The sequence below is a fragment of the Macrobrachium rosenbergii genome, chromosome 42 (genome assembly GCF_040412425.1).
Source record: "Macrobrachium rosenbergii isolate ZJJX-2024 chromosome 42, ASM4041242v1, whole genome shotgun sequence".
NCBI classification, from domain to species: Eukaryota; Metazoa; Arthropoda; class Malacostraca; order Decapoda; family Palaemonidae; genus Macrobrachium; species Macrobrachium rosenbergii.
In genome coordinates this window covers 20,134,285-20,154,033 of record NC_089782.1, presented here as the reverse complement: position 1 = coordinate 20,154,033, position 19,749 = coordinate 20,134,285, and the positions used below count along the sequence as shown (strand labels likewise).

Sequence of the window (19,749 nt, the reverse complement as noted above, 5' to 3'; positions counted from 1 at the left end):
ATCCATAGTTAACGCTCACACACATTTTTACAACTTATTAATTCTCTGTACGTCTTTACCTGCACAGTACAGTAGATAGTTTAAATTGATCTAATTTTACCTGTACCGTCTACGAAGTGTAAATGCGCTAGTGTTGCAAATATGTTTTAAAACAGACACATAATAACTAAGAGTTGTATTAGTCAAAATAAAAAACAGTGTTTGTTCATGAAAAAGCATTTCAGAACAAAGAGAAAGAGACTCAGAATAAAGAAGTTATTAAAAAGAGGTTGAGACGACTTCTAAAAATAGATCGGTCGGAAGGGGGGAGACAGAAATTCTCTTCCAACTCTGTTTTTATGTCAACCATTTATTTTTTTTTAAGGTTAATGTATTAAGCTAACTTTTAAATGAAATTACAGTAACTTTAATTTCATTTAAAAGTTAACGTAATAATTTGGGAGCATGGTTAGGATTATATTCAGTGTTTAAACTTTAGAAATAAGCATTTATGACCTTTTTTAGAGAATGTGCCAAACTTACACAAAAATTTACCCTGCGCGAGGGGTTCTGGAACCTAACTTCACATAAGTTCGCGGTATGACTGTATACTGTACTGTACATTATCATGGTCACCTTGTACTGGTACTTAACTATTTGCTAAAATATGAGTGTCAGTCAAGTATAGCCATCCTTGAATAAACAGGCACAGTAAACTCCCCGTATTCGCGTTCTCATGATTCGCGGACTCACCTATTCCCGGATTTCTCTGTGGAATGTATGTACACATCATTCGCGGAAAATTTGCCGTGTGCGGTATTTTCCACAGAAATATTCGCTAATTACTGTATTTTCATATAATTTTCATGACTAAATGCACTTTTTGTGATAAAACTGTTAAAATACTCAGTATAAAGCATTTTTAGAGATTTATTTGTGTTTGAACTATCAAAATAGGCAGTTCAAAAGTGTTTTAGAGGGTTTTAAGTATTCATAGATTTTAGCTATTTGTGGGGGTGGAGAAATTGTGCATCCCCGCGAATCTGGGGTTCACTGTACTGAAAACCATATGTTTATCATAGAAATGTTCCAAGAGTGATTTTATATTACACAGATGTTAAAAGTGTAAGTGGGTAATCTTATTGATAACTATGATAAATGTCAAGATACTGTTGGGGTTTGAAAATGTACACGTTTACTCAAGTGTATTTTTAATTGATATTTTATAGGTTTTTTGTATTATGTGGTTGTTTTCATGTATCCTTTATTTTTCCATTTTTAGCTTCAATCTCATTTGCCTTTTGTCTACTTTTAGAGAAGTAATGACTCTACTCCGTCAAATCAAAGTACCTCCACAAGACTTCCGAGGTGTGGGAATACAGGTCAGGGGCTCTTACATGAGTTATGTGCTTGAGGATCATGATTTTTTTATTTTTTTGTACATTCCATTGAGATTGTGATACATATTTTTTGATATACTGTATTTGATTTGCCATTGAATTAGTTAAAAAATTGCAGTACCCTGATTTTTTTTTTTTTTTTTAGGTCTCAAGGTTAGAGGGGCATCATGGTTCTGGTGCAAGTTCTGGCAGTGCTTCAATCAAGAGTTTTATGCTGTCTGCTAAGGCAAAACATAAAAACACTTTGCCCAGTGGTTCAGAAAAGAGGAAAGAACAAGGATCTAGCTTATCTACCAGTATATGTCTCACTGCTATAGATAGAAATTTGAATTCTGAAGCTGAACCAGGGAAAAGTCCACAGCCTTCTACAAGTGTGCAGAAATCTCCAGCTTCCGGATCTGTGAAACCTTTGTTGATAAATAATAAAAACTCTTCTGCAGATAAAGGAACAATTGACTTAGAGGTATTAATGGCATTACCTGAGGATATGCGGGAACAAGTAATAGCTGAATACCGCCAGCAGGGATATGCAGTCCCTAAGTCTGTTAAGGCAGTGAATAGTGTTCCACAGCCTGGCACTTCAAATTCCTTGCATGAATTTAATTTTGAAGGATGTGTCAAAAGCCAAGGTCAGCCAGAAGATACCAGAGAAAGTAGTGTGAAAACTATTCAGCAGGAAAAAGAAATTCATCCATCAACAATATCTGAAGCATTAAGTGATGACGAAGCACTAGTAACAAGTTTTTCTCAAGTAAGTTTGTGTATTCTGTGGTGTTGTAATGAAAAAAATTTAAAGCTTGTAAAGTTCATAGTCTAGTTTAGTATTGAAATATACTGTAATAAGGTCAATAATTTACTCTTAAATGTTTGAGTTTTGCCATTTTCCTGAATTATCCAGTGTCCCTTTTAGCTTCTTTTCCTTCCTTTGTATTGCATACCATTTTGTCAATACTGCCTCTCGCTTTAATTCTGATTTTGGAATTCTGTATAGAAGGAATCAGATGAGAGGTTCTTTTGTTGTATGTGCTCAGGATTATGAAATTTGTAAGCCTCTCACCTTGTATTTGAATAAGATAATCCTGCCATTCTTATTTATATGTTACACTCTGAATACACCATTTCTTTTCCGTTTTCAAATCGGTTTGAGAAAGATGATAGATGTATTGAGACTGATCTTTTCATAGTTGCCAAAAGTGAATCAGATTCAGCATGTTTTAATTGAAGGCTCTACATCAGTGTGTGCTGGAACTATTGTGGTAAATCTTACACTGCTGTGTATTACATATGGGTAGGGCATCGAATCACAATGGATTTGAAAGGGAAAATTTGTATTAGTCACTAAATTTTTACTAGAATATACCTTGATGTTGGAGACTATAATGGAAATGAAAGTGATGATTGAGTCATGATCCTGGTAATTACATCAGTACCTTTAATGGCTGATGGAGGTGGTAGCAGTGAAACAGTTTCTGGTTATTATTCTGGTAAATGATATGCGCAAGTTGAGGTAGAAATTTAATTTCAGGTTGACTCCAGTTTTCTTGCTGCACTTCCTGCTGAGATGCGTGAGGAGTTACGTATGGATTTTGAACACAAAAAGCGTCTTGCGACAGTGCCATCATTGTCACATCCACAGCAACACAAGCAACCAGGTAATTTTTTCAATTGATCAAACTATTGTTTTACAGTCATACCTCAAAATTACGCGAGGTTAGGTTCCGGAGCCCCTCGTGCAAGGTGAATTTTTGCGTAAGTTTGGCATGGTCTTTAAAAGTGCTAATAAATGTTTATTTCCAGAGTTTAAGTACTAAATATGACCCTAATCATGCTCCCAAAGTATTAGTTAACTTTTAAATGAACTAAAGTTAGTGTAATTATATTTAAAATTTAGCTTATTACCCTTAAAAGGAATACAGTAAATGGTTGACATAAAAATTGAGTACTGCACAGTTTCATAATAGCTCATTTACAGTAGGTGCGTATACTAATGTTACCCCTAATTCATGGGATGCCGTTTTCTTTGTCACTAGAGTAAAAGCCGTTTTCTTTTTGTGTCACTAGGCAAAACGTCACAGTCAACAAAGTACAATTCCATAAAACATCGAAAACATGTACATAATGTTCGTAGAAGGTAGTACAGTACAGGTAAAATTCAATCAATTTAAAATTATATGCTGTACAGGTAATGACGTACCAGAGAAATAATAAGTTGTAAAAGTATGTTTGAGCGCTTAACTACGAATGAGAGAGAGAGAGAGATACTGCAATAAAGTAACTGTACTGCTTTTGTATCGTATTTATTCAAGATATATAAATACAAATTTTCCATTCTGATTTTACACCTAAAAACACTAAAACTTAAAGATTAAACACACTTTCTACAGGGTATCATCTTTGAAAATGCAGTAACTAAAAGGGTCACATCTTGTAAAGTACACCAACTGAACGTGCTGTAATTACATGCATATACGGATTGCACCAGCACTTTTCTCCGAGGTGAACAGAGTAATTTTCAAAGAATGACACTTATACAACTCTTAGTTACATCTCTGATATTATATTAACAATTCATTTTATCAAATGAGCGACTGAACAACCTCATCTCAAGGTCATATAAAGTCCTTGTGACAAAGACTTTGCAAATGGACATAATACTTGCCATGGATATTTATGTACAGAAATATAAATATAAATTTTCCATATCGATTTTACAGTTAAAAGCATGAAAACTTATAAATGTATAAACATTAAACAAGCATTTTCTGCAGGGTATCATCTTTGAAAAGTGTAGTAACTTTGCAAATGGCATCACATCTTGTAAAAGTACACTAAGTGAATGTGCTGAAATTACCTTTGCATCATATTTATGCATGTACAAAAATAAAAATAATACATTTTCGATAAAGATTTTACACATGAAAGCATGAAATGCATTTTCATAGAGATTTTGCACATTAAAACATGAAATACATTTTCATACAGATTTTACATAAAAGCATGAAATGCATTTTCATACAGATTTTACACATAAAATAATGAAATGCATTTTCATACAGATTTTACATATAAAAGCATGAAAACTTGTAAATTACTTAAAAAATTAAACGCCCACTTCTGCAGGGTTTCTCGAGAATTTACAGTGTGTCTGTGAAAAATCGCATATGCCCATTAGTTAGGTTCAGTGAAAGTTCGTGTATTATGAATTCGTCGCAACTTTCGAATCGTGTAAAGATCAAAAAATTTACTGTACATGGGTATCACAGTTGAGTTTGCAATACAAGTTTTCTTAGTTTAACAAAATCAGTTACATTTCTAGGTGTCATAGGGCTCAGTGGAAGGATTTGTGCTTAAATAAGAGGTGAAAATTGCAGTGGTGTGAAGTTAAAAATGTTTATCAGTTAACACTTTCCTATCCAATTGACGTCATATTACGCAATATCACCCAACCCCCCTTCTTTTTGACTGATGTAATTTCGTAAATTTACCAACATTTTTAAATGCGTGTGATAGGGGTAAATTTTTTTATTTTCGGACAGTTGGTGGTTTCCATAGCTAAGCGCACCTTTGGACCGTGTAACTCAGGCATCCATCACGCCAGGCAAGCAGTTCTATACCGCATGCGCCAAATCCTGGCATAGTAAATTTCTCACAATGAAATCCAGCTGATCCTACCACGCTTCTCTCTTGTATCTTGTTTTTTATAAAATGTAGGATTACATTATTGGAAACACACTGTTTCAGACCCTCTTTTCTATAAATTTTTAGGATTTCCTCTACTGTGCATCGCAAATCCTGGCGTAGTAAAAATTCTCTGTGACAACAGCTGATCCACCCACGCAGGCCTGGCAGGCCACTTCTGTCAGAGACCATGCGTCGAGGTTGGGTAAACACGTGTGGCTGTTTACATACAGTGACGTCAATCGAGAACGGTTTCCAACATGCTTTCACAAAGTTTTCACGGTAAAACTAGCGGAAGACGCGTTAGTGCATCACATAAGAGACGTCTGGATTTTAGGCAGGGCTCTGAATCTCATTTTTCATTATATATATCGATATTTAGAGAATTTTGTTGGCTTTCTCCATAAAAATAATTCATTCGCCTAACTGTTATAGCTTTTGAGCTACGAACAATAATAATGTTGACAACGGGTAACATTTTTTTCGTTTGAACAACTTATAACGTCAAATGAAACTGTTGCCGTTACCAAAGCCATTTTCTCTGACTCTCACTCTATTCCTCAACCTTTCCTCTACATTTTTGTATATTTACAAAGTAATTTCTATGAAAAATATCGAGCTAGGGCTCTTCAAAAAAAATGTCTAGCGATAATTCTCACCATATGCCGGGCAGCACGCTCTGTTTCTTACCCTATTTTCTATCAATTTTCCACCAACTGGACTTATTCGTTTTTCATTCTTTATATGTCGATATTTAGAAATTTTATTGGCTTTCTCATAAAAAAAATAATCTATCTCGCCTAACTGTTATAGTTTTTGAGCTCGAACAATAATGTTGACATAACGGTAACTTTTTTTCGTTGATAATCAAAATGATACTTTGCGTGGCAAACCATTTTCTTAACTCTCCTTTATTCTTCAACTTTTCCTCTACATTTTCGTATATTTACAAAGTAATTTCTATGAAAAATAACCGAGATAGGGCTCTTCAAAAAATTTTTTTGTAGCGATAATTCTCACCATACGCTGGGCAGAGTGCTCTGTTTCTTACCCTCTTTCTATCAATTTTTCACCAACTGGACTTATTCGTTTTTCATTGTTTTATATGTCAATATTTAGAGAATTGTGTTGGCTTTTTTCATAAAAAATAATTAATTCGCTAACTCTTATAGCTTTTGAGACTCTGAGCGATAATGTTGACAACGGTAATATTTTTTTTGTTTTTTGATCAGTTTTATAACGTCAAAATGAAACTGTTGCCGTTACCAAAGCCATTTTCTTGAGATGTTCCCTTTATTCTTCAACTTTTCCTCTACATTTTCGTATATTTACAGTAATTTCTATGAAAAATAACCGAGATAGAGCTCTTAAAAAAATTTTTAGCAATAATTCTCACCATAGGCCGAGACAGAGCGCTCTGTTTCTTATCCTCTTTCTTATCAATTTTTCACCAACTGGACTTATTCGTTTTCCATTGTTTTATATGTCAATATTTAGGGAATTTTGTTGGCTTTCTCATAAAAAAAAATAATTAATTCGTCTGACTTTCATAGTTTTGGGTTACTGAACGAAAATAAAAATAAGTAAAGAATTTTTTTTGTTTTTATTAAATAACTCACATTTTTCATATTTAGAGGGCTGGGACTCTTATTCTGACTATTCCCATAAAATATAAGCATTTAGAAAAAAGGACAGCAAAATGAACGTTGTTGGCATAAAATTTCTATTTTTGCTGAATTTTCGAAATAATTATTTTTTCGCACTATCGAGCGCTCCCAGACACATTGGGACTCACGTGCCTCAGTGATGTGATAACTAAACAGATAGGAAAGGGTTAAGTGGAAAGGTACTGATTGATTTATAGATTTTAGGCATACATGCCAAGCACTTGGGCAACTAAGGCCTGAATTAAAATGGAAATTGACAGTAAAAGTTGGAAAGGTGTAACAGGAGGAAAACCTGGCAGTTGCACTATGAATCAATTGTTAGGAGAGGGTGGATAGTAAGATGGAAGAAGAGAGTATGAACGGAGGTACAGTAAAAGGAATGAAAGCACTTGCAGCTTGGGGCCGAAGGGACGCTGCAGAGACCCTTAAGTAATGTCTATATTGCACCACGTGAGGTGCACTGACGGCACTCCCCCCCCTACGGGAGATTGGTGGGGAAGTGGAAAGGGAAGAGTGGGAACAGATGGAAAGTAAAAGGCAGTTAGCTATTCAGCTGGGCCATCTACAGTGGGCAGTGAAAGGCAAACTGTAGGTGGCACCCCTCTCCTCTAAATAGTGGGTGTAAGTGCATACAGTACATAGTAAAAAAAAAATTCATAAAAAAAAAAAATCATAAATTATCCTTATGAGTTACTGCATCGGAAAAATAGAACAGGAAGCATACAATAAGTTGATCACCTGTCAAAAATTACTGGAAGGGTACTTTTTCATATTTACCATATTCATTGTTATCTATTGCACATATTCATACTACAAGCAGTCCACATGTTATTGGCAGGATTCTGTTCTGACAGCGTGAGGTAACCGAAAATCAGTGTTTTTCGGTGATTATCAGTGCTTATTGGCGCCGAAAATCAGCGAAAACCACTGATTTTCGGTTATTGGTCCCTCTGTTAGGTGTGTATCGGTGCTGATAAGCGGAAATCTGTGATTTTCTGCTGAAAATTGCCAATTTTCATTGCTAGGCAATTGCTGTAAAATCGGATCGCTGATAACCAGCGACTGCCTGTATTCATAATTGATCATTTAAACAAAGCACAGTTAACATTCATTAAATCTCTGTATCAGTTACTGTAAGGGATATATGGGGATTTTTAACATGGCCGCCACTTCATTAAGTTTTTTATTCATTTGTTGCCATTTCAGATACTAGTGACTTTCCAGTGAAAAAGGCTTTTGAACAGTTGTCATGTATTCTGTTGCCAGTAGGAGGTAGCACTGTGAATTGGCATTTTGATGTCTCACTCACTTCTTTAAGACTGTTTGGTACACATATGCATTTATCCACAAAACTCATTATCCTTAAGTAAAGGACAATAATTTTACAATGAATACTTTCCTGTGAACCCATTAATTAATTGTAAATAGCCTTACTCCATGTGAAATTTAACCCAGTCATACTAACAAGAAAAGTCCTACTTTTCATGCACAGCTGACACAATGGTCCCACAAGTCATTGCACCGCTAATGCCAACATCTATCTGAGAGAGTAGGAAGGGAGCAGGGCATTACAAGTTATGATTTCTTGGTTTGTAGATTTTTATTTTTATTTATAGAAATCTGTTAATCATGAATAGCCATAATCATGATTTAGGAGGGGGATAAAGCATATGGGCTTTGATTTTTTTTTTTTTTTTATTTATAGAAATCTGTTAATCATGAATAGCCATAATCGTGATTCAGGAGGGGGGGATAAAGCATATGGGCTTTGATTTTTTTTTATGTATAGAAATCTGTTAATCATGAATAGCCATAATCATGATTTAGGAGGATGGATAAAGCATATGGGCTTTGATTTTTTTTTTTTTTATAGAAATCTGTTAATCATGAATAGCCATAATCGTGATTTAGGAGGGGGGATAAAGCATATGGGCTTTGATTTTTTTTTTATTTATAGAAATCTGTTAATCATGAATAGCCATAATCGTGATTTAGGAGGTTATAAAAAACATATGGGCTTTGATTTTTTTATTTATAGAAATCTGTTAATCATGAATAGCCATAATCATGAATTAGGAGGGGGGATAAAGCATATGGGCTTTGATTTTTTTTTTTATTTATAGAAATCTGTTAATCATGAATAGCCATAATTGTGATTTAGGAGGGGGGATAAAGCATATGGGCTTTAATTTTTTTTTTCATTTATAGAAATCTGTTAACCCTTAAACGCCGAGCCTCTGTTTACCAAAACGCTCAAGTATGCCGCGCGTTGGGAGCTAGCACTGCCGCGGAAAAAAGTTTTTTCAAAAATCACACCACACTTAGTTTTTGGAGATTAAGAGTTCATTTTTGGCTCCTTTTTGTCATTGCCTGAAGTTTAGTATGCAACTATCACAAATGAAAAAAATATCATTATCATATATAAATATTGAAATATATGACAGCGCAAAAAAAATTTTTCATATATAATTTTATACAAATCGCTCTGTAAGCAAACCGGTTAGAGCTAACGGGTTATTTTTTTTTCTTTGTATTGTACACTAAATTGCGATGATTTTGGTATATAACAAATTGTAGAATGATCAAAGCAACACAGAGAAAATATTTATCACAAAATGATGCATGAATTATGTGAACGCTGGACGTAAAATGTTTTTTTCAAAATTCACCATAAATCGAAATATTATGCTAGAGACTTCCCGTTTGTTGAAAAATGAGCTAATTGATTGAATATTACTAGACTGTAAGTGTTTTTAGCTTACAATTTGCAGTTTTCGACCATTTCGTCGAGTTAAAGTTGACCGAAAGTCAATTTTTCTATTTATCGTGATTTATATGAATATATTTCAAAACTAATAAAGCTACAACCATGAGTTATTTTCTGTTGTATTGTACATGAAATTGCACACATTTTCATATATAAAACTTTATGTAACGACTAATATAAAACGGTGCAAATATTACGACAACGTGACAAAAGAATTTCTGAGATGTTCGGCGAGTTACGCGGGCGTGAAGGAAAATATTTTTCAAAAAATTCACCATAAATCGAAATATTGTGCTAGAGACTTCCAATTTATTGCAAAATGAAGGTAAATGATTGAATATTACTAGAATGTAAGAGTTTTAGCTTACAATTGCGTTTTTACCATTTTGGTCTAGTTAAAAAGTTGACGAAGGTTGAAATTTTGGCAGTTATCGTGATTTATGTGAAAATATTTCAAAACTGATAAAGCTAAACTATGAGCTATTTGCTGTTGTATTCTACATGAAATTGGCGCACATTTTCATATATAAAAGTTTTATGTAACGACTAGTGTAAACGATGCAAACATTACGACAACGTGAAAAAGAATTTCTGAGGATGTTCAGCGAGTTACGCGTGCAGGCGTGGAAGTTTTTTTTTTTTTTTTTTTAATTCACCATAAATCGAAATATTGTGCTAGAGGCTTCCAGTTTGTTGCAAAATGAAGGTACATGATTGAATATTACTAGAATGTAAGAGTTTTAGCTTATAATTGCGTTTTTACCATTTTGGTCGAGTAAAGTTGACGAAGGTTGAAATTTTGGCAGTTATCGTGATTTCTATGAAAATATTTCAAAACTGATAAAGCTACAACCATGAGTTATTTTCTGTTGTATTCTACCATGAAATTGCGCACATTTCCATATATAAAACTTTATGTAACGACTAATATAAAGCGGTGCAAACATTACGTATTAACGTGATGAAAGAATTTCTGGCGCGGACGTAAGGAAAAGTTTTTTAAAAATTCACCATAAATCGAAAAATTGTGCTAGAGACTTCAATTTGTTGCAAAATGAAGGTAAATGATTGAATATTACTAGAATGTAAGGTTTTAGCTTACAATTGCGTTTTTGACCATTTTGGTCGAGTCAAAAAATAGACCGAAGTTGAAATTTTGGCAGTTATCGTGGTTTATATGAAAATATTTCCAAACTGATAAAAAGCTACAACCATGGTTGTATTTTGCTATATTTACATGAAATTGCACACATTTTCATATATAAACTTTATGTAACGCTAATATAAAACTGTGCAAAAATTACGACAAAATGAGCGAAAGAATTTCTGAAATTTTCGGCGAGTTACCATGGCGAGGCGTAAGGAAAAGTTTTTTCAAAAATTCACCATAAATCGAAATATTGTACTAGAGAACTTCCAATTTGTTGCAAAATGAAGGTACATGATTGAATATTACTAGAATGTAAGAGTTTTAGCTTACAATTGCGTTTTCGACCATTTCAGTTGAGTCAAAGTTGACGAGTTGAAATTTTTTGTAGTCGGCGTGCGATGCAATCACTTGACACCAACAGACAATTTTTAGTTTATCGTATGATCGTCAGTAGGCGTTTATGGGTTAATCACGAATAGCCATAATCATGATTTTAGGAGGGGGGATAAAACATATGGGCTTTGGAAGAGAGTAGACCCAGAGGTAAGGAGTTCAATTCCTTTCAGACAATGATAATACTGTAAGCCCCCCATATTCGCGGGGGATAGTATAGTAAACCCCCATACTTGCGAGGGATGCATACCCCCCCCATAACTAGAATCTGTGAATACTTAAAACCCTTCAAAAGACACTTAGAACTGCCTATTTTGATAGTTCAAAAAAAAAAAAAAACTCTAAATATGCTTATAGTATTATCCTACTTACAATGGGGTTAGGTTCCAAAAAACCCATCATTTGTTGGAAAAAAACTTATCTCAAATATAGCGTAGCCTACACTGGGGTATTCAGTGCCATGTATACATATATGGTAGCCTAGCCTACACTATAAAGTATACTCTATACATACATGGTATAGTAATTATTAATATCAGCTAATTCTGGAGGTCCATGCAGAGTGACTTATGATAATTCAATACAGAGAGAAATTGAATAACAAACAAGAATTAACTTAGCCTACGCTTTGGTATATCGTATACATATACAGCAGCCTAGCCTACATTATACCGTACTCTATATTCGCACATTAATATCTTATTATACAAACATCAACATAACGAATATGCATCTTTTCCATAGATATTTTTAAGATGTTATGCTTTACTTCACTGTATTCAGTAATATTGTATATACAGTAGAGCCCCGGTCCTCGACGCTAACCCGTTCCAGGAGAAGTGTCAAGATTCGATTTAGTCGAATTCCGAATCAATTTCACCCATAAGAAATAACTGAAAATGGATTAATCCGTTCCTGACCACCAGTCATTACCCCAACCTTGCCTTTTTTGTACAAAACATTGCCCAAATAACAATTAAAAAAGTTCAGAGTTAAATAACTTACCGTATTAGATGAACTTTTTTGTTTTTAAATGCATACTGTTAAAAAAAACTGGGTCACAACCAGTGCAGCCATATTACTGATGGTAGACCGAGCGCCATAGGTTAGGCTAGGTAGCCTATAGGCACTACTAGAGTGTGCTGTAACGGGTACACAAAACAACTGTTGTTAACAATAAAATATTAAAATATTAAAAATAAGCCGAATTATGTCTGCTAACATAAACTTAAGAACAATTTCCTAAGTTACATCGGCATTAGGAAGCTTGTGGCTTGAGCAGATGTAAACAAACCAAAGTGCCATCCTGGTGGCGTATCGCGGTACTAATTACATAAATGTTGTTTACGTTCAGTATTAACCCTTAAACGCCTGTTGGGCGTAGCAACGTCGTTAAAATTGTCTGTTAAATGCCGAGTGGATGTTGGCAAACGCCGACTACAAAAATTTCAACCTTCGGTCAACTTTGACTCGACTGAAATGGTCGAAAAACGCAATTGTAAGCTAAAACTCTTACATTCTAGTAATATTCAATCATGTACCTTCATTTGCAACAAATTGGAAGTCTCTAGCACAATATTCCGATTTATGGTGAATTTTTGAAAAAAAACTTTTTATACGCCCAGCATGGTAACTCGGCTGAAAATTTCAGAAATTCTTTCGTCATTTTGTCGTAATTTTTGCACTGTTCTATAGTAGCTGTTACATAAAGTTTTATATATGAAAATGTGCGCAATTTCATATACAATACAACAGAGAATAACTCATGGTTGTAGCTTTTATCAGTTTTGAAATATTTTCATAATAAATCACTGATAACTGCCAAAATTTCAACCTTTGGGCAACTGACTCGAGACAAAATGGTCAAAAACGCAATTGTAGCTAAAACTCTTACATTCTAGTAATATTCAATCATTTACCTTCATTTTGCAACCAATTGGAAGTCTCTATACAATATTTCGATTTATGGTGAATTTTTGAAAAAACTTTTCATTACATCTGCGCCTAGAAATTCTTTAGATACGTTATCGTAATGTTTGCACTGTTTTATATTAGTCGTTACATAAAGTTTTATATATGGAAATGTGCGCAATTTCATGTACAATACAACAGAAAATAACTCATGGTTGTAGCTTTTATCAGTTTTGAAATATTTTCATAAATCACGATAACTGCCAAAATTTCAAGCTCGTCAACTTTAACTCGACGTGGTAAAAAACGCAATTATAAGCTATAACTCTTAAGCATTCTAGTAATATTCAATCGTTTACCTTCATTTTGCAATAAATTGAAAGTCTCTAGCTGTATTTCGATTTATGGTGAATTTAAAAAAATTTTCGCTTACGTCTCTTGCTGTAACTTTCAAGCTGAACATCCTCTGAAATTCTTTACGTCTCGTTATCGTAATATTTGCACCATTTTATATTAGTCGTTACGTAAAGTTTTATATATGAAAATGTGCGCAATTTCATTACAATATAACAAAAAATAACTCATGGTTGTAAGCTTTTATCAGTTTTGAAATATTTTCATATAAATCACGATAAATAGAAAAAATCGACTTTCGGTCAACTTTAACTCGACCAAATGGTTCGAGAAAACTGCAATTGTAAGCTAAAACACTTACAGTCTAGTAATATTCAATCAATTAGCTTCATTTTTCAACAAACGGGAAGTCTCTAGCACAATATTTCGATTTATGGTGAATTTTTGAAAAAACATTTTTTACGTCCAGGCGTTCTGATTCATGCATCATTTTGTGATAATATTTTCTCTGTGTTGCTTTGATCGTTTTAAAATTTGTTATATACCAAAATCATCGCAATTTAGTGTACAATACAACTAAAAAAATTAAGTCATTAGCTTTAACCGTTTTGCTTTGGCCTTGATTTGTATACAATTATATGCGAGTTTTTTTTTGCTGTCATATATTCCAATATTTATATATGATAATGATATTTTTTTTCATTTCTGATGGTTGCATACTAAAACTTCAGGCAATGACAAAAAAAAATGAGCCAAAATGAACTCTCTAATCTTGAAAACTAAGCGTGCTGTGATTTTTTGAAAAAACTTTTTTCGCTTTCCGGGCGCTAACTCACCAAATGCCGCTGGCATACGGGAGACGTTTTTGTAAATAGGGCTTCGGTGTTAAAGGGTTAACTTATGGTAAATTTCATACAGTCTACTGGAATAGTGTACAAAATTACTGTAAAACATCTTTCAATAAATGTTAAGACACCCTAACATATTTTTTTCCATAAAATATCCTTGTAAGCAGCTTCTCAGAGTTAACCTCAGGCTAACCTCTTCTTTACCGAGAAGCTTAAGAAGGCGTTCACTACCGAACAGCACACGTAAAAATTGTATTCACTACAGAAATGCACACGTGCGTCTCTGTCAAAAAAAAATCTAGCATGACACCCTGGTTGCCATGTAAACACTTTCCCATCTACAACATTATGTACAGTACTGTATTTCAGAGATTACACTTGTTTCCAAATTAAAAGTTACATACGTACTATATGTACTGTACTAACTTTTTATCATCTACTGTATACGTAATATCCAAATGTCTGAATGTAGATAACCAGCAATGTTTTGCTTCATCATACACCCGGCAGTAGTGGACAACCTCCGATGCTCTTTGTTTTGCTCTACACCTTTCAAACTGAAATCTTAAGAGGTCTACCACCTTCTTGTACTGTACCCAGTACTATGCAATAGTAAAAAGGTAAAAAAAATGGAGTTTTGAGGGAGAGAGAAAGTAACCCTACATAGACAACACAAAATTTTAAGAGGCCTACACCTCCGTGTACCCGATACTATGCAGTATTAAAGAGGAAAAAAAAAATGGAGTTTTGAGGGACAGAGGAATAGTCCCTACATAGACAACACAAAATCTTAAGAGGCGTACCGCCTTCGTGTAACCGTTACTATGCAGTATTAAAGGGATAAATAAGAAAACCTGAAATTAACTCATTTTTCATTTTATTACTGTATGTACTTAACATAATTAGTAAAACTAGTCTACTGTACACAAGGAATCCTTAATACTAGCACAAACATATAAAGACATTAATTAATGCTATACAGTACTGTACATACATACATGTTGCTACTACTACACCTAAATTGAAATTTAAACTATGTACACATTGCTGCTACTACACCTAAATTGAAATATACTGTACACTCTCTGTACTGTATGTTACACAGCTGCTCTTCTCCAGGACCGTCATTCAACGAAGTGTAAATCTGTGGAATAAACAAAAAATCAAATGTAGAAATATTAGTTACTGTACTTCTGTTATGAGCTGTAATCTACACACAAATCCTTAATCTTATAAGCATTTCCAAGTCATTTATAAACATTAAAAACTTTTTCACAGCTAGTACAGCTTGACCCATACCTTGACATTGATGAATAATTGCAGTTGCCCCTCAAACAGCATGCACTGAATTTCTCCAGGAACTTCATTCAATGAAGTGTATACTGTACAGTAATCTGTGGATTAAACACAAAATGAAATGTAGAAATATTATTTACTGTTATGAGCTGTAATAATAAACAAAATCCTCAATCTAACAATCATCTCTAGGTCATTTATAAGCACATTAAAAGTTTTTAACAACTAATACAACATGGGTCCATACTATGGACGACTGAGCGGCTCTAGGACATTCAATGAAGTGCAGTACTGTACAGTAACCTGTGGATTAAACACAAAATGAAATGTACTGTTAGTATAACTCAATATTTATGACCTCTTTCATTGCTTTAACTTGCATGAATATATTATTCACTGTACCTCTAGGTCATTTATAAACATTAAAAAAGTTTTTAACAACTACAGTAGGGCCCATACCTTGACATTAATGAGGATGTGGATCTGTGGAGGGGAGCTATGGAGAGAGCGTCATTGGTTGGAGGGGGAATCTCCTTCCATAAAATCTGGTTGCTGCTCTTAGGAGTTTTTCCCTTAGCCTTTTTTCACTGGGACTGGGCTGGCTTTCTTCTTTTGACAAAAGCTTGAACAGCGTTGTCTGCTGTTGCCCGTTTCTTCAGCTTTTTTCTGTAAACATTGACTAAATTATCATCAGCGTAGTCAATAGCCTGGTTTACTAGTTCCTTGTCATGGTGATGCTTCTCGAAGAACTCTTGGAATTTCTCTCAGTGCAGAAGCATCTCCTTTATTTTTTTAGAAGTTGACTCCTCCTTGCTCTCCTCCTCTCCAGACACCTCCTCAGCCAAAATCTTCTGCTGCTCCTCGTGAAGTTCCTGGAGTTCCTCCATTGTTAGCTCAGTGTTGTGTTCTGTCACCAGTTCCTTGATGTCATCAGAACTCACCTCCAAGCCCATGGACTTGGCCACAGAAACAATTTCCTCAACATCTGGGTCAGGCAGAGGAAGTGGTTCAGCTTCAGGGTCATCTCCAAGCTGACTAGGGGCATCAAAACCTTCAAAGCCCCTAAGAGGAGCCCCATCAGGCCAAAGGTTTCTCCAAGCTGCTCTTAGAGCCCTCTTAGAAATATCTGTCCATGCTTTGTTTATCAGCCTGACACAACTCAGAATGTGGAAATGTTCCTTCCAGAATTTGGTCAGAGTTAGGCTAGTTTCACTGGTAACTTCAAAACACCTTTGGAAAAGCACCTTTATGTAGAGCTTTTTGAAGTTAGCAATGATCTGCTGGTCCATGTGCTGGATTAGTGAGGTAGTTCTGGGTGGCAAAAACTTGACCTTCAGCCAGCTAAACTCACCTGCCAACTCATGTTCCATGTCTGGGGGTGGGCAGGGGCATTATCCATACGAGGAGTGCCTTGGGTGGCAAATCTTTTTCCTGAAGGTATTTCTTTATATTGGGGGCACACATTTCAGAAACCCACTCTCTAAAAATTTGCCTTGTTACCCAAGCTTTAGCATTTGACTTCCACATCACATTTAACTTGGTCTTTAATACCTTATGTTTCTTAAAAACTCTAGGGATTTCTGAGTGGCAAACTAACAGAGGCTTTATTTTCAAATCTCCACTAGCGTTCGCGCATAATAACAAAGTTAGCCAAACTTTCATTGGTTTATGGCCAGGCAATTTCTTCTCTTCTTTAGTAATGTAGGTCCTCTTTGGCATTTTCGTCCACAAACTGTTGAAATTCTTTAACATATTTTTCTGCAGCTTTCTTATCAGCACTCCCTGCCTCCCCATGCCGTACAACACTTTGGATGCCACTTCTTTTCTTAAATCTGTCGAACCATCCCCTACTGGCCATAAACTGGTGCTCAGTACTACTACTTGATCCGGCTCTGTTTTTCATAAGGTCAGCATGCGAACTTTTAGCCTTTGCACAAATCATAGCCTCTGATGCACTATCCCCAGCAATCTGTTTTTCATTTATCCAAACTAATAATAATTTCTCAGTTTTATCTATTATGGGAGACCTCTGTTTAGTCAAACTCATAAACCCCCTTAGCAACACTAGCACTTTTATAGCCTCTTTGTTCTTCAAAAATGTGCTTATGGTGGACCTAGGTAGCTTAAACTGCGATGCTTAATCAGTTACACGAATTCATCTTTCACACTCTCAATAATCTCTTAAGTTCTATTGTAGTTCTTACTGTCTTTCTCTTCTGCTTGTCAGCAACGGCTGTCTTGGGACTCATGATTTGATGAAAATGCAGTGCAGAAAGCCGAAAAAACTGATCATATACCTGTGCAAGCGTGTACTACTCCAAACAACAGCAGCAGCGTGTGTGGGCTTTATACGCTTTTAAATATGCTTGGGAAGAACGCCACAGCAGCGCCAACTAGTGGCGGCTGACTGAAACACTTTTGTTTAAAAACATCATATGATTCATCGGGCCGGATTCTGGTTTGTTGTTCGAGCTCTGACGCAAAATTTACTCAACATTTCACGTCAAAATCCGATTATGTCAAGTTCTGACACGGTCGAGGACTGGGGTTCTACTGTATTCTTATATTGCTTTTGTATTATGAATTGCGATCAGTATTTTGGTTTGGAAATCGATTGTGTGGTAAGTTTATTTCGCCGTATTTAACTCGGTTCAGAGTACTTTTCTTGCTTCTAGTTAGTGTAAATGAATCTCTAGATACTTTATTTATATGAGGCAAGGTTATTTTTCATTATATGAAGTGTTTTTTCAAGTCAAAATATAACTTAAATACATCTCTTTGTGAAATTAATTTAGCAATTTTTTTCGTTAATAGATGACGTTGGGTTGTGTAAAAAAAAATCAAGATTCCGTTCACTATTTTTCTACTTGATTTCATCGTAATACGAGCTTAATGTATTTATTGTTTATCGGAGTAAAAACAGCAGCAGTGTGTTCTTTCATGCCCAGTAGTTTCAATTAAAATACTTTCTGTCCGATTTTAATTAAAGTCAAGTTTCATCCATGTTGATGATGCACGATGATTTATAGACATTATCAACTTGAACATTTTTTTCTTAGCTTCAGCTACAACTTGCAGTTTGAATTTAGCAGTATATTTCCTTGCTAATCTTTTATCCATAGCAAATAAGGATATAATGTAAAAATCTATCAGTCCTATTCTACCTAATGTCATTTGTAACAACTACGGTAATTGCTTACTACCGTACAATGGTTGAAATAAAAGCAAAATGGCTGCTGCTATCCAATTCTGTTATAAGCAAAACAACAGTTTCTTGTTCAGTTTATGACTGTGTGCATTTATGCAAGAGTATAACATTACTAACATTACTTTTATCATTCTCTTATACTTTTTAACTAGAAGATGGGATAAAGATGGAGGAAAAGAAGTTGGTCTACTGTAGTTTGGTCTCTCTCGCTGCCTGATTGTACGCTGCAGCCTACGCCCACTCGAAAGTTAAAAATATTTTATAAATATTGTCGTATTGGTATTAATTGCTTACCCCACCGCAAAGTCAAATTATCGTAACTCGAGCACTACCTGGCTACCTGAGTATTTTAATAGTTTTATCACAAAAAGTGCATTTAGTCATGAAATTAATGAAAAATACAGTCATCAGTAAATATTTCTCAGTGAAAAGTACTGCGAATGGGCGAATTTTCCGCGAATAATGTGTATGTATGTTCCATCGAGAAATCCACAAATCGTGAGAATGCGAATACGGGGGTTTACAGTACTGTAGAGCCAAATAACCTTTGAATCGTGGAGGTTTAATTAAGTTCTGGATTTGCAATTGAAGATAAAAAGTTACCAATCACATGATGTGTAAAGATGGGCAAACGAGAAAATGCACCTTATGTGCATATAAAAATACTTGGGGATTGTTGCCAGTTTTAGTTCTTATCTTTTAGATAGTATGTCAGCTACAATTGTAATTTTGTGAAGTAAAGTACAATATTGCAATTTTGCAAAGTACAAATAATATTAGAAAGAACATGTATAACTCGCTAAAAGTTACTACACCTCCCCATCCCAATGCATCTTTTAAATATTTCTCCATAAATATACTCCAGGATCATTGCTGACTGTAGTTCATATCTTTTTCAATAGTATGTGAGCTGTAATTGTAATTTTGAAAAATAAATTTAAAAAAAAAAGATATTATTAGAAAGAACATGTCAATAAAATAGCGTATTTGTAAGAGTATTTTGGAAAAGAGGCCCTGCACAGGGTTGAAAATAGTTACTCTAAATGTCATAAGTTACAGGAAATGTGTTTTTTCATATACCATGCATTTTTACAATTT

General features: G+C 34.6%; 1 protein-coding gene across 7 annotated transcripts in view; it reads left to right on the top strand.

The window, feature by feature from the left end:
* The window catches only part of Rev1 (Rev1 DNA directed polymerase), a 571,847-nt gene that overhangs the window by 527,031 nt on the left and 25,067 nt on the right, over window positions 1-19,749 (top strand). For all 7 annotated transcript variants that reach the window (XM_067085707.1, XM_067085705.1, XM_067085706.1 and 4 more), the window contains 3 exons: window positions 1,295-1,361; window positions 1,525-2,130; window positions 2,905-3,031. In XM_067085707.1, the coding sequence (XP_066941808.1) occupies window positions 1,295-1,361; window positions 1,525-2,130; window positions 2,905-3,031 (800 nt within the window). The remainder of the gene's footprint in view (window positions 1-1,294; window positions 1,362-1,524; window positions 2,131-2,904; window positions 3,032-19,749) is intronic.